Below are 25,429 nucleotides of genomic sequence, written 5' to 3'. Positions count from 1 at the left end.
TTGGCCTTTGTATATCACTGTTTGTTTAAGTTTGGAACATTAGATCTTGTGGCCCTGTCCCTTGTAGGAATGAAGGCACGCAGGTTGTACTGAAGTCCTAAGGGGGTATCGTTAATGAGGCCTTTGCCTCCTCACTTAGCCTTCTTGCAACAACCTTAGTCATTACCAAGTTGAAGGAATTGAGGGAAAGTCAAACCTTATATTAGGTATTTAATTAAAATTTACCAAAACAACTTGTTTCACACACTCACACACATCTTTGTTTCATCTTGCGTCAAATTGGTTATTGTACAAGTTTGGGTTATGAGCACCTAATATACTTGCAAGCATTTTATTTTATTGCTCTTTCACTTGACAATTTCATTTACATGCTTATTCTCCTTTTATGCCATTTATCATATTTGAGCATCTCTCTTTAAAGTACAGGCTCTAATCACTTTGTAAGTTTTATTTCCATTTTATTGTTGATATTTCAAAGTTGTATATAATCTCTTATGGCTTTGTTTTGGTTTCACTAACTCTTGTCTTGCAGCGTTCATTTTTTGTAACTTGAAAATCATTATTCATTGCAAGTGTCATAATTTCCTTTGAACATATATCTCTTGCAAGTTATATTTAAAGGCATTGGTCTCTCACAATTTGTCTTGCAAGATACCTTGTTAACTTAATTGAATCCATATTGTTGATATTCATATGCTCATAAACATTTATACTTGCTAAATTAATCTCTAATTTCATTTCAAGTTACATTGAATTGTGTTAACCTTACTAACAGTCACCTAGAACTTGTTATCTCTAACAAGTTATCCTTTAGAATCTTCCTTAGGGACCACCCCCCTTGACTTAGCTAGGAGAGAGTCTAAACGGAGAGAGTTGGGATTAGGTGACAACCCGTTCTTTGAGTGTGAAAATTCCTGAATCTAACACATTAGAAACCCCTACTGCAATTATTGGTTTACAATCTCCTACTTTTTCTTTACATTAACAAGTTATTTAGTTGCATAAACATCAAAGTAAACACTATTGCAGCCTTCACAAATATACTAATCATACACTGAAATAAACTGAGACAATAACACAAGGGACACCGTTATTTTTGGACAATCATCCCCGGAAAAACCCAATGTGGGAAAACTGGTGCAGCATATAGAGGGTTTGTATTATTAAGCAAATTTCATGAATACAACTAGGGTGTCAGAATTGGTTCACCCAACAGAGAATATCCTCGACAGTAGTACCTCTATCCAGAGATAGATATTTCGGCAAATCAACAACCAAATGATCAAACCCCACAACAACTCCGACTGTTCCCTATGCTAGACAGCGAAAACTACTCCAAGCACTGCTCTGGAACTGCGTCAATCCTTCAGGATCTACGTCACCTTCCTCTACTCAGAATCTGCTAATCTGATCCCAGTCTGCCCCACAGAATCTCCCAGTGTCGCCTCTGAAGCCCTCTACAACTTCTGCATCAGCCTCTACGGCTTCTGCATCATCCTCTATGGCCCTCTACATCCTCTGCATCAGCCCTTCTTGGACCTGCGTTGTCTCTCCCAGCACTTCACTGCCTCTCTGCTATGTATTCTTCAGCCTCGAATGGAAATCCCTTGTTGAACTGCCCCTCACTGCAACTTTGATCACCAACTCGATTTCCTCAACAAACCCTGCCCCAGAGAATCAAATTCTTGATCTCTCTTGGTGTGTCTCCAACTAGCCCTCAAGCCTCCTCTTATACTTTTCCTTTTGACGATTCAACGGTCGAGATTAAGTCCCTAATCAATGACTAAGATTAGAATTGGCTTGATCCTCGTCACTTAGAAATTTCTCACCCATATTATATTAATACACATGAATATTTTTATTTTCCTAAGTTTAGACTAAGGAACTCATTAAAAATATTAATTATTTTAATATCTCTTCATCCGAGTAGGATTTCTCCAAACCATTTCTAGGTCTTGGAGATCTCATGTGCCTTAACCTTTCCACCAAATTTCAAGGCTAGAGCACATCCGATGCTACTCAAAATCAACACTCTCTCTTAGCGAAGAATGTACTCTAGTATTGCCTCACTATAGAAGCATCACATTGATCCTCTACATCGATCCATTGTGCTGATGTTTGGCCTGTTGCTCCACATCTGTAATGTGTTGAGCATGCATTTGTATTTATTTCCAGTATTTACATGGTCAATAACTTGTTAATTAACGGAACAAGTAGGTAGGAATAAATCAGTAAAGTGCATGAAGGGTTTCTAACGTGTCAGACTTAGAAATTCCAACACTGCAACCTCTTATGTGCCTCTCGCACTGCTGCAACCTCCACTGCGCTGCTACAAACTTCTGCACTTTATCACTGCCTTGTCGCTCCATCACACCTTGCTCCACCCGATGCCTGTCATCATGCTACTATCGTTAAGGGCTACCATAGTCGTATGTGATCCAAGAGTTTGGTCACCTCAAGGATCCTGCCCCTAGTTTTGTAGTCCTTTCGACTACAGCTCGATGTCTCCCTACCTCTTCTCTAGAGGCGCATGAGCACTCATGGCACAATCGTCATCAGTCTCGACATCCTTCTCCGCCTTTGCTGGAGCAGCCTTTGAGCCAAAAGCTTCTCCCTTGCCTTTCTTCCTGGGGCACTGAGAGGCATAATGTCCCATCTCCCCCCAGTTGAAGCACTTGACCTTGGAGATGTCTTTCTTTTTCCTCTTCTGAACCCCCTGTTGTCCCATTGATGCGAGAGTTGCATCCTCCTCCCCCTCCTTGATTCGAACTCCATTACTGCTACTCCCTGCCTTGGTCAATCTCCTAAGCTCTTCTTGTAGAAGAGCTACCCACATCTCTTCCCAATTGGGGAGAGTCGCTCTACCCAAAATGCTTTGGACAAATGTCTCCCACTCCTCGAAGACTATATTCAGGGCAGTACTGACCATGAACTCTAGATCCGGTGTAGACCCCACGGAAGTAAGTTGGTCGCGAATCCCTTGCAACCCGAGAAGGAAGGGATCTATCTCCTCCCCTTTCTGCATTTGGTATGACCTCAGTTGATTCTCCAATAACATCTTTCATTGCACAAAAGAGCCCTAGTATAAGGTGGTCAGCGTCCGCCACATCTCCCTTGCTGTGTTCTTCTCAGGAATATGTGGTATTACATGATCCTTGACCCCTTCTAGGATCATGCATTTCGCCTGCACCTAAGCCTCATACTTCTCATTTGCATCAGGATCAACTAGGACAACTACTGTTCTCAAGGCATAGTCCTTGATGCCATGTTTATCCAGGATTGCCAGGATCTTGGCCTTCCAGATGACAAAATTGGAAGCCCCGTCCAATCTAACTTGATCCCTCTATCCATTCACTACCATCTCTGCTCCTCTTCTCTAGACTCCCTCTGAGTCCTGATTTCCCTCTCGGAAATCCTTCGGCCAATTGTCAAATCACTCCTCTCCATTCCTCCTTTGCCGCTACAACCCGAATCTAGATTTCTTAGCTAGAAATCTGTCAAGGTAGTGCTTCCCTCTACCTTGGTTCAGTCTCCTTAGACACTTTTCTGCAGCGACAGAAACAGCGTCCCACCAGCTGCTCAAATCAAAATCTGCACAGCTCCTTTAGCCCCAGCAACTCGAAGAATCCAAGCACTTTAGGTTCTGTGCAATCACTATGTGGGTTGAATCTGCTCCTCCCGGCCAACTGCGTCAATCCTTCCTGGCTCAAAAAGATGACATGGCTCTGCGTGAGCCTGGTTTGCCCTCCTTTGCCCCTGCGCTGGCCCTTCTGGATGACGCAGCTACTGCGTGGGCTCCTTCCAGCGACTACGTCTTCCTCTCCCGACTCAAAATGCTGACACAGTCACTGCGTGAGCCTCTACGTCACACTTTTTGCACTGCGTCACTCGTCTTGCCTCTTCAGCTTTGGAACAATGCTGTCTCTCAGGACAGCTGCTTCTCTGCTACAAATTCTCAGATTTCTCGGTTGGTGTCTTCAGTCGCCTATGATCTACAATCCCTCTGATACCATGTGAAGATCCCTGAATCTAACACATCAGAAACCCCTATCGCAATTACTGGTTTACAATCTCCTACTTGTTCTTTACATTAACAAGTTATTTAATTGCATAAACATCGAAGTAAACACTATTGTAGCTTTCACAAATACACAGATCATGCACTGAAATAAACTGAGACAATAACACAAGGGACACCGTTATTTTTGGACAATCGTCCCTGGAAAAACCCAATGTATGAAAACCGATGCAGCATACAGAGGATTTGTATTATTAAGCAGATTTCGTGAATACAACTAGGGTGCCAAAATTTGTTCACCCAACAGAGAATATCCTCGACAGTAGTACCTCTATCCGGAGATAGATATTCTGACAAATCAACAACTAGATGATCAAACCCAACAGCGACTCCGGTTGTTCCCTATGTTGGACAGCGAAAGTTGCTCCAAGCACTGCTCCAAAACTGCGTCACTCCTTCAGGATCTGCGTCACCCTCCTCTACTCAAATTTGTTGATCTTCTCTCAGTCTGCCCCACAGAGTCTCCCAATGCTGCCTCTGAAGCCCTCTACGACTTTTGTGTCAGCCTTTACGGCTTCTGCATTAGCCTCTACGGCTTTTGCATCAGCCTCTACGACCCTCTGCATCAGCTCCTACAGCCTCTACGTCAACCCTTCTTGGACCTGCGTTGTCTCTCCCAACACTTCATTGCCTCTTTGCTATGTATTCTTCAGCCTCGGATGGAAATCCCTTGTTAAAACGCCCCTCGCTGCAACTCTGATCACTAACTCGATTTCCTCAGCAAACCTGCCCCAGAGAATCGAATTCTTGATCTCTCTTGTTGTGTCTCCAACTAACCCTCAAGCCTCCTCTTATACTTTTCCTGTTGATGATTCAACGACCAAGATTAAGTCCCTAATCAATAGCTAAGATTAGAACTGGCTTGATCCTCGTCACTTAGAACTTTCTCACCCATATTATATTAATACACATTAATATTTTTATTTTCCTAAGTTTAGACTTAGGAACTCATTAAAAATATTAATTATTTTAATATCTCTTCATCCGTGTGCAATTTCTCCAAACGATTTATGGGTCTTGGAGATCTCATGTGCCATAGCCTCTCCACCAAATTTCAAGGCTAGAGCACATCTGATGCTACCCAAAATCAACACTGAGCATTGCCTCAAAGCACACCTTGTGGGGTTGAGGATCTTTCCCACTTTTCTTGGTGTGCAATTTCATGGACAACACCTTCAACATATTCCATAACATCATTCTCTTCCAAAGTCAAATCCAGCCTAGCCCTCCATGGAGCAAAGTTGGATGAGTCATTCAGCTTCTCCTCAATCTTGAAGTATGAGGTGGACATCTTGACCAAGTCAAATGAGCTTCAGTAGCAGATAAGATATCTGCAAGGGAGTGATTGCTCTTGTCTCCTTCGGCTTGTCTACACGTCAACTCTAATACCATGTTAATTTTTCAATGTTCTATGTTGTTACAATCACTTTAACAATTTTCTTCTTTTAGTAGCAACCAATTTTCCAATTCAATTTCAGTCACCCAATAGCAGTAAACAATTGTTGATAGAACAGTAACCAATATGCACAATAGAAGACAGCGAAGATCAATTAGACATAGAGATTTAGGTCAAAGACTAGGGAAAAAACACACAAGGGGGAAACCCAACAAGATTCTTGTTCTTTTAGATGTTCATCAAATGTTCAGCATAGATACGTAGTCCAAGTTCATCCAATAACTAATCAAATTCAAACCCTTGACTTTCAAGTCAACCAATCCAATATTCAATCAAAGATGACTCAAAAAGTAAAATCTAGTCAAACATCAATTCTAGAAAAAATTTAGCTTAATCAAAGTCAAAGTCAATAGCATTCAACACAACCCTAACCAATCCACGGTCAACGGTCAAAACAGCTCGAAAAAGTACAATCAACCAATCAAAGAATACAGCCTCTTTTCCTCAGTCAAAGAGTTAAAACTGGCAACTAGGGCCAAACTCCACATGGGTCATCTTACTTATCACAGTTGATATTTTTCTTGGATTCCTCTCTCCGAGAAGTGTAGGATTGATCTAAAGATCATCGGATTCTAACAAATACAAATGAAGTTATGAATTTATTTTGATTATTGTCAAATTGTCAAGGTCGGCCAGCGAACTTATGTAGGCTCAGAAGCCCAACAATGACATCTATTCATCATCAACGTTGCATATAAATAGAAGGTGACTTAGCCTCATTTGAACACACTCATCTTCACACTTCTCTCTCTCTCTCTCTCCTCATTGATTGGGTACAGATTTTTGGGTCTCTCTCATTCCACATGTCCGAAATTTCAAGAGGCCAAAATTTCAGGAGACTAAATTTCTGGACAGTTTGACCAAGCGTTGACCAGCATGTGCTAACCTCCTTTGACTGCGTTTTTATGAGGGTTATCTCTGTTTGGGCAGGTCGCATTTCTGGGCACAAAAATCGAGACTAAACATTGACTATTGACCAACATTGACTACAGCTAGGGCTGACCGCAAGTGGGTTGTTTGACCAGACTTTGACTACGCTGAATTTGACTATTTTGAGGGTTGTTTTATCTTGCTATTTGGAGGCCGAAGTTGACTAAAGTTGACCGATTCGTTGAGGGCCAAATCTCTCCTGTCGACCAACATTGACTATTCTAGTTAGGGCTCTTTTGTTGTTGTTATAAATTATCAAATTTGTAAATTGTACTATCTCTCTCTGTTGAACTATCGAAGACTAAAGGAAGATTTGATCAAGGGTTTCCCCACATTGGGGTTTGTCCCTGGGTGGTGCCAAATCTTGTGTCCTCTTGTCTTGGCTTGTCTTCTACTGTTTATGTTTATGTACTATCTGCATTTTACTATCATGTTGATGTGACTGCTAAACTGAATATTGATACTGGGCTAATAAAGAAATTGAAGTAAAATTGCTCTAAAGCATAGAACATACCATTGTTGCCTAAAATTAACATGGTATCAACGCTGAGGTGAAGACAAAGCCCAAGCAAGGGTGAAAAAGCAATCACCAAAGACAGTTGGACAAGGACAAAAGGTTCAATGGGTTCCTCATCCTACTCCCCGGCTGAAGACAAGCTCCATGATAAATCTGACTATCATGGATGGAAGATGTCTCTTGATTTGACCTTGAAAGAAAAAGAAGCGATGGACTATGTGCAGGGTAAAATCTTCGAACCTCCTTCAAATGCACCAGTTGTTGCGAAGACCACGTACAATAGGACTGAAGTCAAAGCAAAGAAGATTATCAGGGATTCCATTGACAAGCATCTGGTGGCGTACATCTCCGAATTGAAGACCTCCAAGGAGATCTACAATAGGTTGGTCGGCATGTTCAAGGTTAATAATGCTAATCAAATTCTATTTCTCAAGAATAAGTTGAAGGATATTAAGAAGGGCTAGGACAAGGATATTCAATCCTATTTCTTGAGTATTACTGAGATCAAGAATGTTCTACTCTCAATTGGAGAAGTCATACAGGGAACTTACTCTCACCACCCTTGGAGGACTCCCACCTGAGTGGTATGTATTTAGAACTACCGTCCTCAACAATGATCGAATTCTAGGGTTTGAAGAATTGATGTCGAGATGCATTCAAGAAGAAACAAGAATGGTGGAGCAAGAAATGCCTTCTAATAGAAGCAACCCCACTGCATTCTCCGCTCACGCCAAAAGGAGAAATAATATAGGGTCTAAAAGTCATTTCCATGGAAAGCCTGGATCTAAGGGAGGGAGGAAGGGCAGGTGCTTTGTTTGCAATAAGTTTGGCCACTATGCAATGGAGTGTCCAAATTTAAGGGACACATCGCATGATGATGATCACAATCATTCTAGGGGCAACTTCAATAACAACAATCAAAGGAATGGCATGTCCAATGGCAAAGGAAAAAGGAATGTGGAACATCAAGGAAATGGTTGACGCTCCAAGAAATCAAGGAACTCTCGATATGAAGAATCGAACGTTGTTAACAATAACCCAAAAGAGTATTATCTTATATCAGCCCTCTCCACTGCCTCTCCTCCGGACACTTTGGCAAATTCGCTGATTGATAGTGGTGCCTCAAGGCACTTCACCGAATACAAGGAAGCCCTGTCTAATCTAATAGAAAAGGAGACAAACTTGGAGGATCATCCTTGGAGACGATGCCACCTATCCTGTGAAGGGAGTAGGGAATGTTAACCTTCAATTGAATCAAGGTAACACTATTCATTTACAAGAATTACTATATGTACCTGATCTCAAGAAGAACCTAGTGCCCATTTCAGCCATGGAGGACAAAGGATTCAAGATGGCATTCATCGATGGAAAGCTATGTGTTTGGAAAAGAAATTTTAAAGATCCTTTTACTCTTGGGTTCAGGGTTAACACTTTGTATCAAGTTGGAGGAAGTCCATTGGGAGCCATGTCTTGCGACACATCTCTACAATCTGAACTATGGCACCGAAGGTTTGCCCATCTTCATTATAGGGCCCTACCCGATGTGAGACAAATGGTGACAGGTATGCCCGAGTTCAAAGTAGAGCATGAAGGTGTATGTCCGGGATGTGCCGAAAGAAAACTTACAAGGGGACCATTCCCCTCAAGTAATAGCAAGACCACATATATATTGCAATTCATCCACTCTGACATATCTGGTATGATGCCCGTAAACCTATGTTCCCGGATCCGTCCACCCTGGAAAATGAATTCGCGGATCCTCGGATCAGAAACAAATTCAGATCCGGATTCACTTGGATACGCTAGAAAACAATTTTTTAACGAGTAAAAATATCTTGGTAATGCATTGCACTCTAACCCGGATGGTTGCTCGCTAGAAGCTCAGACAATACGTGCATGTGCAGCAAATAAGATGCCCAGAATGATACGATTGGTATTAATATCATTGGTTTTGGTATCTACGGACTTGGTAGTATGACGCAGCTACTAGGTTTTTTATTTATCAGCGGGGCATATGCAATTTCACAAATTTGAACTCATATTATATTTTGGATATGTTATAATATTAATTTAATTATAAATATGTTATATTTTATTTACATAAATTTAATTATAGCTTTATAAATCTGTTATATGTTATTGTCAATTGACATTAGTTTAAAAATGTTATATAAGAACACGTATAGTTATAAATATGTTATATGTTATTGACATTAGTTTAGAAATGTTATAAAAGAACACGTATAGTTATAAATCTGTTATATGTTATTGACATTAGTTTAGAAATATTATAAAAGAACACGTATAGTTACATTGTGTTTAGTTACATTGTGTTTATATTTTAGATATGTTATAATATTATAATTTAATTATAAATATACTATATTTTATTTATATTAATTTAATTATTCTTTTATAGCTATGCTATATTTTATTCACATTAATTTAATTAAAATCTTTTAAATATGTTATACTTTATTTATAATAGTTTAGAAATGTTATAAAATTTTAAGAGGTAACTTTTTTGTGTATATATATTATAAATTAATTATTCAAAATATAAAAAATTTGTTATTTTATTGTCCATATATATTATAAATTAAAATTATTTAAAATATATCAAATTTGTTATGTACAAGTTTTAAAATTTGTAGATTATATTTTATATTAAACTTTTATATATTATAAGCTTATTATTTAATTCATATAAAGTAATATGTGTAGTAAATTATTATTATTTATCATTTAAATAGTTTTGTAATATATTATAGTTTATAATTTAATTTTTATAAAATAATTAATGCTACTTTAATTATGAAGTATTGTATGTTTTTTCATGAAATTCATCTACACAATTCAGCTTGAGTGGGCTTGATGGTTAAGAGTATGTGTTTCCTCCTATGAGGTCACAGGTTCAAAACTAGAGGGGGTAGAGTATGTATGCCTTTGTAGACTTAGAAGTCAAATCGCTACACGGAGATGGGTCCCTTGTCCCACAAACAAGGGGGTCTCATACACCAATTTGGTGTCTGGCTTGGCCATCACTTTGAAATTGGATAATATTAATAATAATATAAACTCTATCGTTGTTGATGGGTAGTGATCACAATAAATTTGGACATTAATATCAAAATTTTTATTATAAAAATATATTTATATTAATCGTACTTGTCGTTTCCTTGCCGTATCTGAATCATAGCTTTTCAAAAATCAAGCGGATCCGGATCCAGATCCGTATCCGTATCCAAATCCTGGTAACTTAATCGTAAACTCTTTGGGAGGATACTTATATTATCTCACCTTTACGGATAATTATTCTCGCAAGACCTGGATCTACTTCTTGAAGAAGAAGAAGGATGAAATGTTCTCTTGGTTCTGACACTTCAAAGTCTTGATCGAAAACAAATTCGAGAAGAAAATCAAGATATTGAGGACTGATAATGGGACCGAGCACGAATCCAATTGTTAAGTTATGGTATGTTCTATGCTTAGAGTAGTTTACTTATTTTTCTTCTTATTAGCCACAGATTAGCAATCACATATACATTAAGTAAAGTGCAGATAGAACATTAAATGATCAACAGAAAACAAGCCAAGACAAGAGACACAAGATGTGGCGGCTAGCCAGGGACAAACCCCAATGCGGGGAAACCCTTTGATCAAATCTTCTTTTATCTTCAATAGTTCAGCAGAGAGAAATAGTACAAAATCTGAATTCTGTAATTTTCTATCAGCAGCAGCGAACCCTAGATCAACAAAGTCAAACTTGGTCAAACTAGCTGAAATTGACCTTTAAAATGCTTGGTCAATTTCCGGTCAACTTTTCCTCGAACAGCTTGAAAAAACAACCCTTGAATAGCCCCAAAAGTACAGTTAATTTGCGGATTTCTGAAGTCAACTACAGTCCTAAACTAGGGCAGTCAACACCAATCAAACCAGAAGTCAGATCACCTCGATTTTCGTGCCAAAAATTGTGGCTTGCCTAGGAGAGGCAACCACACCCAATCCACACTTCTAGATGGTCAACGCTTGGTCAATGTTGGTCAAAGATATGACCTGCTGCCCTAGCGTCCTTCTTTCTGTGTCATATTTGCCCTAGGATGTCTTCCTTTTAGCCACATGTGTGTGAGAGAGAGAGAGAGGCTCCTTTTATGCGTAGGAGAGAGAGAGAGAAGATGAGTGAATTCAATTGTCCAAATGAGGAGAATGCTCCTTGTATTTATATGCAAACGTTGAGGATGAATAGACGTGAATGTTGGGCTTCTGAGGCTACATAAGTTTGCTGGCCGATCTTGAAAATTTGTCCATAATCAAAATAAATTCATATCTCCATAAATACTTATCGGAATCGAATGATCTTTACATCAATCCTACACCTCTTAATGAGAGGAATCTAGGAAAAATATCAGAAGCCATAAATAAGGTGATCCACATGGAGTTTGGCCCTAGTTGCTAATTTTAACACTCCCTCTCAACTAGGGAGAACTTCATCTGTGCAATCTATCAGACCGTCGTTGCTATCCATCCATCAAATGCACTGTCCTGTAGAGCTTGACCCCACTCTACTCTGCTCGAACTATGAAGAAGAAGAAATGATCGAGGATGTATCATACCATCCTCCACTGACCCGAAGTCAATCTCAGAGTGTGAACCACTCTCACTAATCCCAAATCAGTATCATTGATCCCAGATCAATGGAGGTCATCCTAGCATAGGGAGTACGGTAGATACAACGATGCATCCATCGATAGTACTACTATGGTCCCTATCCTCATTTCCCTGCTCATTGATCAAATGAGAGGTACTTCCCATGAGTCCCAAACTACATGGGTAGGATGCCTTGACAGGAGAACTAATCATCCTGTCCACAAGAGAATGAATCATCCTGGCCAACAGAAGAACTAACCATCTTGTTCCATAGTCGCCACAGGGTGTCATAGGGGAAGGTTGAACCTTTAGCCTGTACATAGTGCACCACCAAGGGATGGTGAGTCGCCCTGTGGTCACATGTCGCTCCAAGAAGTACCCCGCGCCCCCTTGGAGCTCCCAGAGCTCAATACATCATACTCGACCCTCATAAGAGGGTCTCTGAATGACACCAAGTCGTTCTCGGAAAGTCGGGAATTTGACCTTTCCTAGGGGCTTTGTCAAAATGTCGGTGACCTGTTCATCTATACCGATATGTTGGAGCCTTATTGCTCCTCGCCGCACCATATCTCGAATATAGTGGTACCTGATATCGATATGCTTGGAGCAATCATGAAATACGAGATTCTCTGATAAACAGATCCCGCTCTGCTTGTCACACAGAATCACGGTGGTATCCAATGTAAATCCAAATAGCTCACTGAAGAGATTTCGCAACCAGACTGCCTCACAGGAGGCCATGCTAGCAGCAATGTACTCTGCCTCGGCAATGCTCAAAGCCACTGACTTCTGCTTCCTGCTCGTCTAGGATATCGAGGCAGATCCCAAAGCGAAACAACACCCGGAAGTGCTCTTTCGGTCCACCACACTGCCTGCCCAATCAGCGTCTGTATACCCAAGTAGTCTCACATTTTCGAAAGTGTATCTCAACCCATGAGTGATTGTGCCACGAAGATATCTCAACAGATTCTTGGCACCAATCTAATGTGAGTGGTGAGGCTCAACCACATGTTGACTCAATGTGTTGACTACAAAGCATATATCCGGACGGGAGTTCACCAAGAACATTAATGCTCCAACAAGTTGGCGATACTCGGTAGCATTTCGTAAAACAGGTTTGGCAGCACTACCGCTTAACTTCTTGAAGTCAAGTTCCATCGAGGTAGTTACGAGCTTGCAGTCCACCATGCTGAATCTCTTCAATATCTTCACCACATATTTTCCTTGAGATAGGAAAATCTCCCATGGTTTCTGCCAGACTTCTAGTCCTAGGAAATAGTGCATAAGTCCGAGGTCTTTCGTCTCGAACTCAGAAGCCAGCTCCCTCTTACATTCGTGAATGAGAGCGTTTACACCTGTTAGAAAGAGGTCGTCAACATACAGCACTAGTATGAGAGGCTTGTCATCTATAACCTTAAAGTAAAGGTTAGGGTCGGCTTCACTCCTAGTGAATCCCAGCTTCATCAAGTAGCTATCGATCCTCTCATACCATGCTCGGGGTGCTTGCTTTAGCCCATAGAGGGCCTTCTTCAACCTGCACACATGAGATTCTCGATCATAAATTTCAAATCCTTCGGGTTGCTCCACATAGACCTCCTCTTTGATCGAACCATGTAAGAACGCAGTCTTGACATCCATCTGATGTAGGTTCCATCCTTGCGAAGCAGCAAGGGCTATGACTGAGCGGATGGTAGTATATCGGGAAATAGGTGCAAATATCTCGTCATAGTCTATACCTTCCTTTTGGGAGAAGCCACAAGCGACAAAACGCACCTTATACTTTTCCACACTTCCATCAACTGCATGCTTTATCTTGTAAAGCCATTTTGAAGTGACAACTGCTTTGTCCTAGGGTCTGGGGACCACATCCCAAACATCGTTTTTCATAATGGACTCATATTCCTCGGTCATAGCATCCTTCCATACTTGATGCTTGACAGCATCTGTGAATGATGAAGGCTCATTTTGGATGATCGTGCTCATGATGGTCAAGTATCCCTGATACCTGTTAGGCTTCTTACTTTCACGAAAGGTTCCTCTGGGTGCAATGTGTCCTTCAGCATCATCAAGTGTCCCCCTAAGCCATGAAGGCCTCTTCCTAGAAGAGGAAGGCTCTTGCGGAGGAGGATCAATAAGATCCATAGGTTCTTCCACATCGGGCATCGTCTCATCTTCCTTTTCCTTCGGTTCCCCAGTGTCAGCGTCTTTAGATCCGCTTAAAGTAGGAAGATTGTCTACTTTGCTAAGAGCCATATCTCCATCAAAGGTGACATCATGACTAATCTCGACTTCCCTTTGACCAGCTACATAGATTCTATAGCCCTTAGTATTTTCGCTATAACCCATGAAGATTCCTTTCTTTCCAGATGCACCCAATTTATTTCTTTTCTCTTTCGGCACATGAAAATATACAGGGCTTCCAAAAATTCTAAAATGAGATACGTCAGGTTTCTTACCGGTGAACATTTCTTTAGGAGTTTTGGAACCCAATGTTTGATGAGGGCATCGGTTTTGTACATATACAGCGGGATTTGTAGCTTCAGCGCATAGAAACTTTGGAAGTCTTCGATCATGGAGCATAGCACGGACAGCTTCCACAATTGTACGATTCTTCCTTTCTGCCACACCATTCTGCTCAGGAGTATATGGTGTAGTAGTCTCCCTCTTAATGCCAGCCTCTTTACAAAAGTCATGAAACTCATTGGATTCATATTCAGTCCCATTATCAGTTCTTAGGGTCTTGATCTTCTTTTCAATTTGATTCTCGATCCAGGCTTCGGAGTGTCGAAACTAGGAGAACACTTCATCCTTCTTTTTCAAGAAGTATATCCAAGTCTTGCAATAATAATCATCTGTAAAAGTGAGGTAATATAAATATCCTCCCAAGGAGTTCACAGGCATCATATCGGATATGTCTGAGTGAACCGACTGCAATATATCGGAGGTCTTGCTTTGGCTTGAGGGGAATGGTCTCTTTTGAGCTTTCCTTCGGCACACCCTGGACATACACCTTCTTGCTCTAATCTGAACTCGGGCATCCCGGTCACCATTTTTCTTACATTGGGTAGAGCTTTATAATGAAGGTGAGCAAACCTCCGATGCCATAGTTCGGACTGAAGAGATGTGTCACAAGACATGACACCCAGTGGACTTCCTCTGACCTAATATAATGAATTAACTCGAAACCCAAAAGTAAAAGCATCTTTAAAGTTCTTTTTCCATACACGTACCTTGCCATTGTTGAAAGCCACGTTGTAGCCTTTGTCTTCCATTATCGAAATGGACACCAGGTTCTTTTTTAGATCAGGTACATATAATACATCTTGTAAGTGGATGGTATAACCCTGATTCAACTGAAGAGTGACATTTCCTACGCCTTTCACGGGATATTTTGAATTATCTCCAAGAACAATTTCCAGGTTGGTTTCTTTCTCTATCAGATTATAGAGAGCTTCTTTGTAACCAATCAAGTGCCTTGAGGCACCACTATTAATAAGCCAATTTCCTAGTGAGTCCGAGGGAGCAGTAGTAGATAGAGCAGCTGGTAGATAATATTCATCTTGCTTATTGTTAACAGTGTTAGATTCATACCTGGAATTTTTTGCCTTCTTGAATGGTCGTCCTTTTCCTTGATTTTCGGCACTTCTTTTACCTCTGCCATTTGACCTGCCATTCCTTTGATTGCCTTGAGAGGGATTTTGATCATCATCCCGGTGTGAGTCCCTTTTACCAGGGCACTCCCTTGCATAGTGACCCGTTTTATTGCAATTGTAACATCATCATTTTCTTCCACCCTTTGGTCCAGCCTTTCCTTTGAATTTAGCCCCAGAATTGTTTCTTCTTTTAGTATGAGAAGAAAAGGCAAAGGGATGACCTTTAAGTATGGGCATTTCTTACTCTTCCATCCTCCTTTCTTCATGAATGCATCTGGCCATTAATTCCTCAAATCCAGGAATTATGTTATTGTTGAGAAGAGTAGTCCTGAATATATACCATTCAAATGGTAGTCCTCCAAGAGTTGTGAGTGCCATTTCCTTGTCAGGAATTACTTCCCCAATAGATAGGAGATCGTTCTTGATCTCGGTGATTCTTAAGAAATATGCTTGCATACTCTCATCTTTGCCCTTCTTAATTTCCTTCAACTTATTTCTAAGAAACAAGACTTGATTTGCATCATTAACTTTAAATAAACTCACCAGTCTACATAGATTTCCTTGGAGGTGTTCAGCTCGGAAACATAGGCCACCAAGCGCTTGTCGATAGAGTCCCCGATGATCTTCCTTGCTTTGACTTCTCCCTTGGTCCATTTGTTCATAGCAGCAGTGGATGCATTTGATTGAGGCTCAACAAGTCTGCCTCTCACATGGTCCAACACTTCCTGTTCTTCTAATGTTAAATCAAGAGACATCTTCCATCCGTGATATTCAGACTTCTCACGGAGTTTGTCTTCAACAAGGAAGTGTGTTGAGGACCCCATGATTTATTTTAGATAGCCTTGCCAACCTTCTCTTCAGTGATTGCTCTTGCTCTTGCTCTTGCTTTGTCTTCACCTCAGCTCTAATACCATGTTAAGTTATGGTATGTTCTATGCTTAGAGCAGTTTACTTATTTTTCTTCTTATTAGCCACAGATTAGCAATCACATATACATCAAGTAAAGTGCAGATAGAACATTAAATGATCAACACAAAACAAGCCAAGACGAGAGACACAAGATGTGGCAGCTAGCTAGGGACAAAACCCAATGCGAGGAAACCCTTTGATCAAATCTTCTTTTATCTTCAATAGTTCACAGAGAGAACTAGTACAAAATCTTAATTCTGTAATTTTATATCAGCAGTAGCAAACCCTAGATCAGCAAAGTCAAACTTGGTCAAACTAGCTGAAATTGACCTCTAAAATGCTTGGTCAATTTCCGGTCAACTTGTCTTCGAACAGCCTGAAAAAAAGCCCTTTAACAGCCCCAAAAGTACAGTCAATTTGCAGATTTCTGAAGTCAACTGCAGTCCTAAACTAGGGCAGTCAACACCGGTCAAACCAGAGGTTAGATCACCTCGATTTTCGTGCCAAAAATTGCAGCCTGCCTAGGAGAAGCAACCACACCCAATCCGCACTTCTGGATGGTCAACGCTGGTTAAAGAGATGACCTGCTGCCCTAGCGTCCTCCTTTCTGCGTCTTCTTTGCCCTGGGACGTCTTCCTTTCAGCGACACGTGTGAGAGAGAGACAGGCTCCTTTTATGCATAGGAGAGAGAGAGAGAGAGAAGATGAGTGAATTGAATTGTCCAAATGAGGATAATGCTCCTTGTATTTATATGCAAATGTTGAGGATGAATAGACGTGACTGTTGGGCTTCTGAGCCTACATAAGTTTGTTGGCCGACCTTGACAATTTGTCCATAATCAAAATAAATTCATATCTCCATAAATACTTATCGAAATCGAATGATCTTTAGATCAATCCTACACCTCTCAATGAGAGGAATCTAAGAAAAATAGCAGAAGCCATAAATAAGGTGATCCACATGGAGTTTGGCCCTAGTTGCCAATTTTAACACCAATGAATTTCAAGATTATTCCAGAGAAGTTGGCATTAAGAGGGAGACTACAAGGCCATACACTCTTGAGCACAATGGTGTGGCTGAGAGGAAGAATCGTTCTATTGTAGAAGCAGTTCGTGTCATGATTCATGATGAAGGCCTTCTAAAGTTCCTATGGGTTGAAGCTGCAAATACCATTGTGTATGTTCAAAACGAATGCCCTCATCAAGCATTGGAATCCAAGACTCCCGAAGAAATGTTCCTTGGTAAGAAACCCGATGTCTCTCATTTTAGAATTTTTGGAAGTCCCGTATATTTTCATGTGCCGAAAGAGAAAAGAAGCAAATTGGGCGCATCCAGGAAGAAAGGAATCTTTATGGGCTATAGTGAAAATTCTAAGGAATATAGAATTTATGTAGTTGGTCAAAAGGAAGTTGAGATAAGTCATAATGTCACATTCTACGAAGATATGGCCCTTAGGAAGATCAACAACCTTCCTATCCTAAGGAAAGACAAAGAAGTGTTGATTTGGGATAGCACCAGATGTGTTCTAGCCACGAAATTTGGTGGAGAGGTTAGGGCACATGAGATCTCCAATACCCAGAAAGGGTTTGGACAGATTCTAAAAAAATAAGGAGATATTAAAATAATTAATATTTTTAATGGAGTCCCTAAGTCTAAACTTAGGGGAAATAAAATATTAATGTATATTAATATGAATCTGTGCTAGAGTGGTCCAAAAGACATGGATCAAGCCAGATCTAATCTTAGTCGTTGATTAGGGACTTAATCTCGATCGTTGAGATGTCAACAGGACAAGTATAAGAGGAGGCTTAGGGGTCACTTGGAGAGCACACCAGATGATCAGCCATTCTATTCTCTAGAGCAGGGTTTGCTAAGAAAGATAGAATCAGTGATCGGGAGAGCAGCTGAGGGGCATTGAGTACAGAGAAACAGAGAAGGCAGAGATTGTGCCGAGAGAGCAGCGCAGCAGCCAAGGAGAGTGACGCAAAGCCAGCAAGGGCTCACGCAGGGCCACGCAAAGGTAGCCAAGTGTTGCGCAGAGCACCAGAGGGGCCAGCGTAGCTAATGCAGAGGCTCCCAGAGCTGACGCAGGGCCTCCTGGGGCTGACGCAAGCCAAGAAACGCTGATACAGGGCCAGCGTGAGACAGAGAGGGGCTGACGCAAGCCAAGAAACGCTGATACAGGGCCAGCGTGAGACAGAGAGGGGCTGACGCAATCCAGATTGGGCAGACGCTGGGGTTGCAGAGCAGTTTTGTGCTGAGGAGCTACTGGAAGGGTTTTTCGGGGTTTCAGCCAGGAGATTTCTCTCAAACTGTGAGATATAGCTGCTAAGGAAATTCTCTATCGGGTAGGCCAATTTCGACACCCAGATTGAACTCTGATATTGCTTAATAAGAAAACGCTCAGATAGTTGCACCGGTTTTCCCGCATTGGGTTTTTCCGGGGACATTTGTCCAAAAATAATGGTGTCATGTGGTGTGTTTGTTCTTGTTTCTTTTAGTTATTGATCTGTAATATGTTGAGCATGCACTGGTGTTTATTTTCAGTATTTACTTTGTAAATAACTTGTTAAAAGAAAAATAACAAGTAGGTAGGAATAAATCAGAAAAAGTGCATGAAGGGTTTCTAAACTAAGTAAATTTAGAAACTTCAACAAGAAGTTGACACCGGAAATCAGCGTGCAAAAGAAGATGAAATGATGCCTGATGTTGATGAGCCTATGGATCCTATTGATCCTCCTCCTCATGAGCCCTCCTCCTCCAAAAGGAGACCCTCATGGCTTAGGGAGACTCTTGAAGATGCCGAGAGACACATTGCACCAAGGGGGACTTTCCGTGAAAGCAAGAAGCCGAATAGGTTTCAAAGGATATTTGATCGCTATGAGCATTATCATTCAAAATGAGCCTTCGTCATTCAAAGAAGTCGTGAAGCATAAAGTGTGGAAGGATGATAGGAATGAAGAATACAAGTCAATTATGAAGAATGAGATCTAGGATGTGGTCCCTAGACCCCAGGACAAACCAATTGTCACCTCTAAGTGGATCTACAAAATCAAGCATGGAGCCAATGGAAGTGCAGACCCTCTCATTCACAAATGTAAGAGGGAGTTGACCTCTGAATTTGAGATGAAATACCTAGGACCGATGCACTATTTCCTAGGGTTGCAGGTATGGCAAAAGCCAGGTGAAATTTTACTCTCTCAAGGAAAATATGTTGTGGAGATATTGGAAAGATTTGGGATGGTGGACTGCAAGCCTATGACTACTCCGATGGAACTTAACTTTAAGAAGTTACGTGGTAGTGTTGTTGGACCTGAATTGGGAAATGCTTCTGAGTATCGTCAACTCATAGGAGCACTGATGTTCTCAGTGAACTCGCGTCGAGACATATGTTTTGCAGTTAACACATTGAGCCAATATATGGTTGAGCCTCATCATATACATTGGATTGGTGCCAAGAATCTTCTGAGATATCTTCGGGGCACAATCACTCATGGACTAAGATATGCTGCCGAAGATGTGATGCTGCGTGGTTATTCTGACGCTGATTGGGCCGACAGTGTGGTGGATCGCAAGAGCGCTTATGGACGTTGTTTTTCTTTGGGTTCTTCTTTAATATCCTGGATGAGCAGGAAGCAGAAATCGGTTGCCTTGAGCACTGCCGAGGCCGAATACATAGCTGCTAGTATGGCCTCCTGTGAAGCTATCTGGTTGAGGAAGCTCTTCAGTGAGTTGTTTGGACATGTGATGGATACCACCGTGATCCTTTGCGACAACCAGAGTGGGATCCGATTATCAGAGAATCCCGTGTTTCATGATCGCTCCAAGCATATAGATATCAAGTACCACTTTATCCAGGATATGGTACAACGAGGAGCAATAAGGCTCCATCACATTGGGACTGATGAGCAGGTCACCGATATTCTGACAAAGCCCCTAGGGAAGTTAAAGTTCTTGGCCTTCCAACAATGACTTGGAGTCGTGGAGAGACCCTCTTATGAGGGTCCTGTATGATATGGACACTGAGCTTTGGGAGCTCCGGTGGCTTGGGGTACTTCTTGGAGCGATGAGCAACCATAGGGTGAGTGTTTCAGCCTTCCCCGAGTGGTTTTTTGTGTACAAGGTGAGTGGTTCATCCTTCTCCTACTGAGACATCCTACCCATGCAGTCTGGGACTCATGGGAAGAACCTCTCATCTGGCCAATGAGTAGGGAAATGAGGATAGGAACCATAGTACTACTGATGGACGCATTGTGTACTACCGTACTCCCTATGCTAGGATGACCAATATTGATCTAGGATCAATTGGAACTGACTTCGGGTCAGTAAGATTGGTATGAGACACTCTCTTTTGATTGGGACTGACTTCGGGTCAATAAGAGTGGTATGACACACTCTCCTTTGATTGGGACTGACTTCGGGTCAATAGAGAATGGTATGATACATTCTTGATCACTTCTTCTTCTTCATAGTTCAGCAGTGCAGAGCAGTGCATTGATGGCAAAAATAGTACAAATTGGCAGATGGATTAGCAGATGGAGTTCTCCCTAGTTGAGAGAGAGTGTTAAAATTGGCAACTAGGGCCAAACTCCACATGGGTCATCTTATTTATGACAGTTGATATTTTTCTTAGGTTCCTCTCTCCGAGAAGTGTAGGATTGATCTAAATATCATCACATTCTGACATGTACAAATAAAGTTATGAATTTATTTTGATTATGGTCAAATTGTCGAGGTCGGCCAACAAACTTATGTAGCCTCAGAAACCCAACAATACGTCTATTCATCCTCAACGTTGCATATAAATAGAATGTGACTTAGCCTCATTTGGACACACTCATCTTCACACTTCTACACACTCATCTTCACACTTCTCTCTCTCTCTCTCTCTCTCTCTCTCTCTCTCTCTCTCTCCTCATTGATTGGGTAGGGATTTTTGGGACTCTCTCTCTCGACACGTCAGAAATTTCAGGAGGCTGAAATTTCAAGAGGTCGAAATTTCAGGAGACCGAATTTCTGGACAGGTTGACCAAGCATTGACCAGCATGCGCTGACCTCCTTTGACTGTGTTTTTGTGAGTGCTATCTGTTTGGGCAAGCCGCATTTCTGGGCACAAAAATCGAGTCTAAACATTGACTGTTGACTAGCATTCACTGCAACTAGGGCTGTTTGACCAGACTTTGACTGGGCTAAATTTGACTATTTTGAGGGTTGTTTTATCTTACTGTTTGGAAGCCGAAGTTGAATGAAGTTGACCAATTTGCTGAGGGTCAAATCTGCCCTATTGACCAACGTTGACTTTTCTGGTTAGGGCTCTTTGGCCGCTGTTATAAATTATCAGATTTGTAAATTGTATTATCTCTCTCTGTTGAACTATTGAAGACTAAAAGAAGATTTGACCAAGGGTTTCCCCACATTGGGGTTTGTCCCTCGCTAGTGCCACATCTTATGTCCTCTTGTCTTGGCTTGTCTTCTACTATTTATGTTTATGTTCTATCTGCATTTTACTATCATGTTAATGTGATTGCTAATCTGAATATTGATACTAAGCTAATAAAGAAATTGAAGTAAAATTGCTCTAAAGCATAGAACATACCATTGTTGCCTAAAATTAACACAAACTCAGTCAAAACAGCTCCAAAATTCCTCCAAAAATTCATTCCAGGTCAACAGTTGACCTGCGGTTAGCCCTAGCCTCAAATCTATGGTCAAAGATGGTCAATGTGCCTAGAAAACTTCGGTCAACAGCTCATTGAATGCGGCCTTACAGAACAAATCCAAAAATTGGTCAAACCAAGTCAAAACACCCAAAGTCAACATTGGTCAAAGAGGGCCAAAAACATAAAGTCAACACAATCAAACAGAAGTGTCTCTCTCTCTCCTTCGCATGTGTGAACTCGGACCTGCAATTTTCAAAGAAGATTGAACCAATAAAAGATGATTTTATGTGTGATGTGATGCCTCTAAGTGATGCCAAGTTAGGTGTATTTATATGTGATTTAGGAGGTCGAATTTCTCCTTTAGGCCGACTTGTACTTTTTGAGATGACTTGGTCCAACAACAAAAATAATTTTCCAAGTGCAAATTTAATTTTTCCAAGGGCAATTGGGGTCTCCTTAGGGTTTGTTGGGCTTCCCTAATGGGGAAATTGCTCTCTCAGCTGCCAATTTTCAACAGTAACGTAAGACGGAAAGTGGTAATTTCGGTATAGGGAAAAATGGGGCTACGCTATCTCAATCAGGGTTTCCTAAGTAGTGCCCCTCCTATACCCATTGGGCCATTAGGGGAGGTTCCACTGGACTAGGATGAAAAATTTAACCCCCCATTTCAGGTGAGGGAACAAGATGATGGTCAAAACCACTCTTTCTTTTGGGTTACCCAATAATCCATGTCAAATTCCCAAAATACAAACAAGCATAAGCACCCGATTGCAAAATGAATAAAGTACCTTTTGATCGGAAGCCCACCTTCCATCATGTGCTCTTGCCAAATGGGCGAGAAAAACATATGACCGATGCAGGTGGTGAAGATATGAATGGCACATTGCCATCGGCTACTAATGGTTGTCAGGACTCGGGGATTGTTGGTAGGCCAACTAGAAGAGATGATAAGAGAAAAATTTCACCTATGGGGTCAACCACGTTTGGTGGGTAACAAAACCTCTTCACCATGTTGCTATAAATATGATTAGAAAATGCATTGAAAGCACCATAACCATTTTTTTCCAGGATAGATTTTTCTGTTAAAAACTACTCTAAAAGTCACATATGAAATTAATAACTAGTCAGGACAGCCCAAACCCTTTTCTTTAACATTGATGGAGACTTTTCTATAGACTACCTATCATGCACCAGATACCTTCCTTGTAATAAAAAAATGAAATTATGTGAAGAATTTTCCCTACTATTTTATAATAACATGAAGTGGTCCTTTCTTGATGGTTATAGATGCCAACTTACCAGTTTATATGCACAATAAATTATGGTTTCCCATCTCTTCATTACTTCCAAATAAGATGAGGTTGTCTGAGACACAATGAGAAAATGACAGATTTCTTCAACTGAGGCATAAGGCAAAGAATAGATTTAATGTGATCATGATCATGTCAGAGATTTAAGATTTCCATTTAATATACTATTATGATCTTCACAAAATAGTCTGATTCTTTGAGAATGGCATGAATTGATTATGCTTGTTTTAGGCACATGTTTACCCAAGACAACTTTGTTGGATAGTATTACCCAACTATTGATCTCTGACCTCCCTCTAAACTTAGCCCATCTCACATTGGTCAAGCTTGGTTTAACATCTTTTATTTTATCGTTTTATATGTTACAACAAAGACAGTTTGTGACAATCACAGAAACAAATGTTTTATATGGAGAGAACAGCAGTTTGAAATGATTGCTAAAATAGAACCATGCCACTTGTCAGAATAAACCATAACTAATCTATTATTTCTCAAAGCCAGCATGAATCGTAATTAAATTTATGGGGAGAACGAGGAGATTTTTTTCTTCATACCAAAGACTCTAGTTGTTAACTTTACAGGCCTCATTTCTTCTCCAAAACTGTTGCATACATGAAAAAAAAATTAAACATATAAATAATAATAAAAATAATTGATGAATTTAAGATATATATGTGTGTGTGTGTAGAGAGAGAGAGTGTATTAATGGACCGCAATGACCAAAATTGGTTAACAATTGAAACCCAATTTATGTAGTAACACACACTTGAATTAAAAAGATATTTTTTCTAAATGTTACTAGGTCAGAAAATATTACTAAGTCATCAACATCTATACAAAATCAAATATCTAACCTTTTTACTCCTTCGTTAGGAACCATAAGCCATTCCGCTGCAAATAGATTACAACAAAAGTAGGCTTAGTAATATGAATAAAATATTGATTTTAAAACAGTATTATATCGCTTTACAAGGATAAAAATCCAATAAAGAAGCATGAAAATACTAGGCACTTCTCCAGCAGTGAAGAGGATATAAAATGAGACTGAATTCAATATGACTCTAATGCAAGAAAAGTAATATATGTATTGGGCCAAAGAATTGCTGCAATATATCTACTGAATCCTTCAATTTCTGCTTAATTATCAACCCATGGATTGTGCAGATTTATAAGGGGCTAGCATTATATGCACAACAGCAAGTTCTTAACTTGCTTAGATGTGTTCTATCCATATGAATGACATGCAGCTAACTCTAATCTATGCTAGCAAGGAAAATGATCAACTTTAATAACCCCATTCTAACCTACTATTCATGCACTAAGGTTCATGATTTTCACTCCTATCTCTTCCGACAATATATAGAAGGTAGATGGAGATTTAGGGTCAATACCTCTTGAATGAGAAGTTAATTAAATGAGAAGTTGTGTTTGAATCAATAATCCTTGCGCTATTGTCAAATCAGTGAATCATTGCAACATTAGTGATCATGTACTAGATTCATAGACCCATTTCAAAGTATGCCCCACTACATTGGGATTTGTGCACTATGCCTCAAAATGTGTGTACTTCATTGGGATTTGCGCTACTACCATGGGTTTCATATACCAAGGAATAAAGAGATATATAAACATTATAATTCATGCCATTTTTCTTAGGATCCATGACACCACATTTAGATATGTGTCATTACATTAAGATCCATCACAATGTCCGATAATGATAGGGATTTGTAATGACCCATTTTTCGATTTATAGGCAAAAGGATATTAGCATGTATACCATGTATGCATATGATAGCTAAATATGCATACATCGCATGCCTTGCACTAATATACTATTAAATAATTATGAAAAATGTTTAAATTAATAATAAAGGGGTTGAGTAACTAAAATGATTAAGAAGGGACCCAGATGCGGGTGTATCCCAAGAACATTAATGGACACCATTAGGACTGCCGACGCAAGGACCTGCCAGGCGGTGAAACGCGCTCTGATCCAGGCTCATCGCAGACGAAACCTGGCCAGCGTGCATGTTGCAATAAATGGCCCATCAGGCCGAGAGCTGGAAACAGTTGAAATTAGAATGGCGTCCCCTGAACCTTCAGTTCATCCCCCGCTCCTTAGCTATTGTCCGCCGCAGGCCGAATTTTCTTGTAGCAGAACAGCTACAGGGAGACGTTGTTGGCACCTCTGTTGCATTGATCTTGGAAATGGGCACCATTTCTCCCACTCCAAGCTCTGCCCTGTAAATCCTGCTCAGGAGCCCTG

The 25,429-nt window shown here is 40.5% G+C and overlaps 1 protein-coding gene across 1 annotated transcript in view; it reads right to left on the bottom strand.

Annotated features, from left to right (window-relative positions):
• Nucleotides 1–25,429, bottom strand: part of RCK (DNA helicase ROCK-N-ROLLERS) — a 418,165-nt gene that overhangs the window by 288,180 nt on the left and 104,556 nt on the right. Inside the window, exons 5-6 of the mRNA XM_089455815.1 lie at nt 24,015–24,051; nt 23,715–23,761 (exon numbers count right to left, since the gene is read on the bottom strand). Of these exons, the coding sequence (XP_089311941.1) occupies nt 23,715–23,761; nt 24,015–24,051 (84 nt within the window). The remainder of the gene's footprint in view (nt 1–23,714; nt 23,762–24,014; nt 24,052–25,429) is intronic.

Source organism: Pinus tabuliformis, chromosome 7 (assembly GCF_031772625.1).
Source record: "Pinus tabuliformis cultivar Carrire ecotype Pingquan chromosome 7, CPIR1, whole genome shotgun sequence".
Lineage (NCBI taxonomy): Eukaryota > Viridiplantae > Streptophyta > Pinopsida > Pinales > Pinaceae > Pinus > Pinus tabuliformis.
This window is presented reverse-complemented; position numbering and strand designations above follow the sequence as displayed.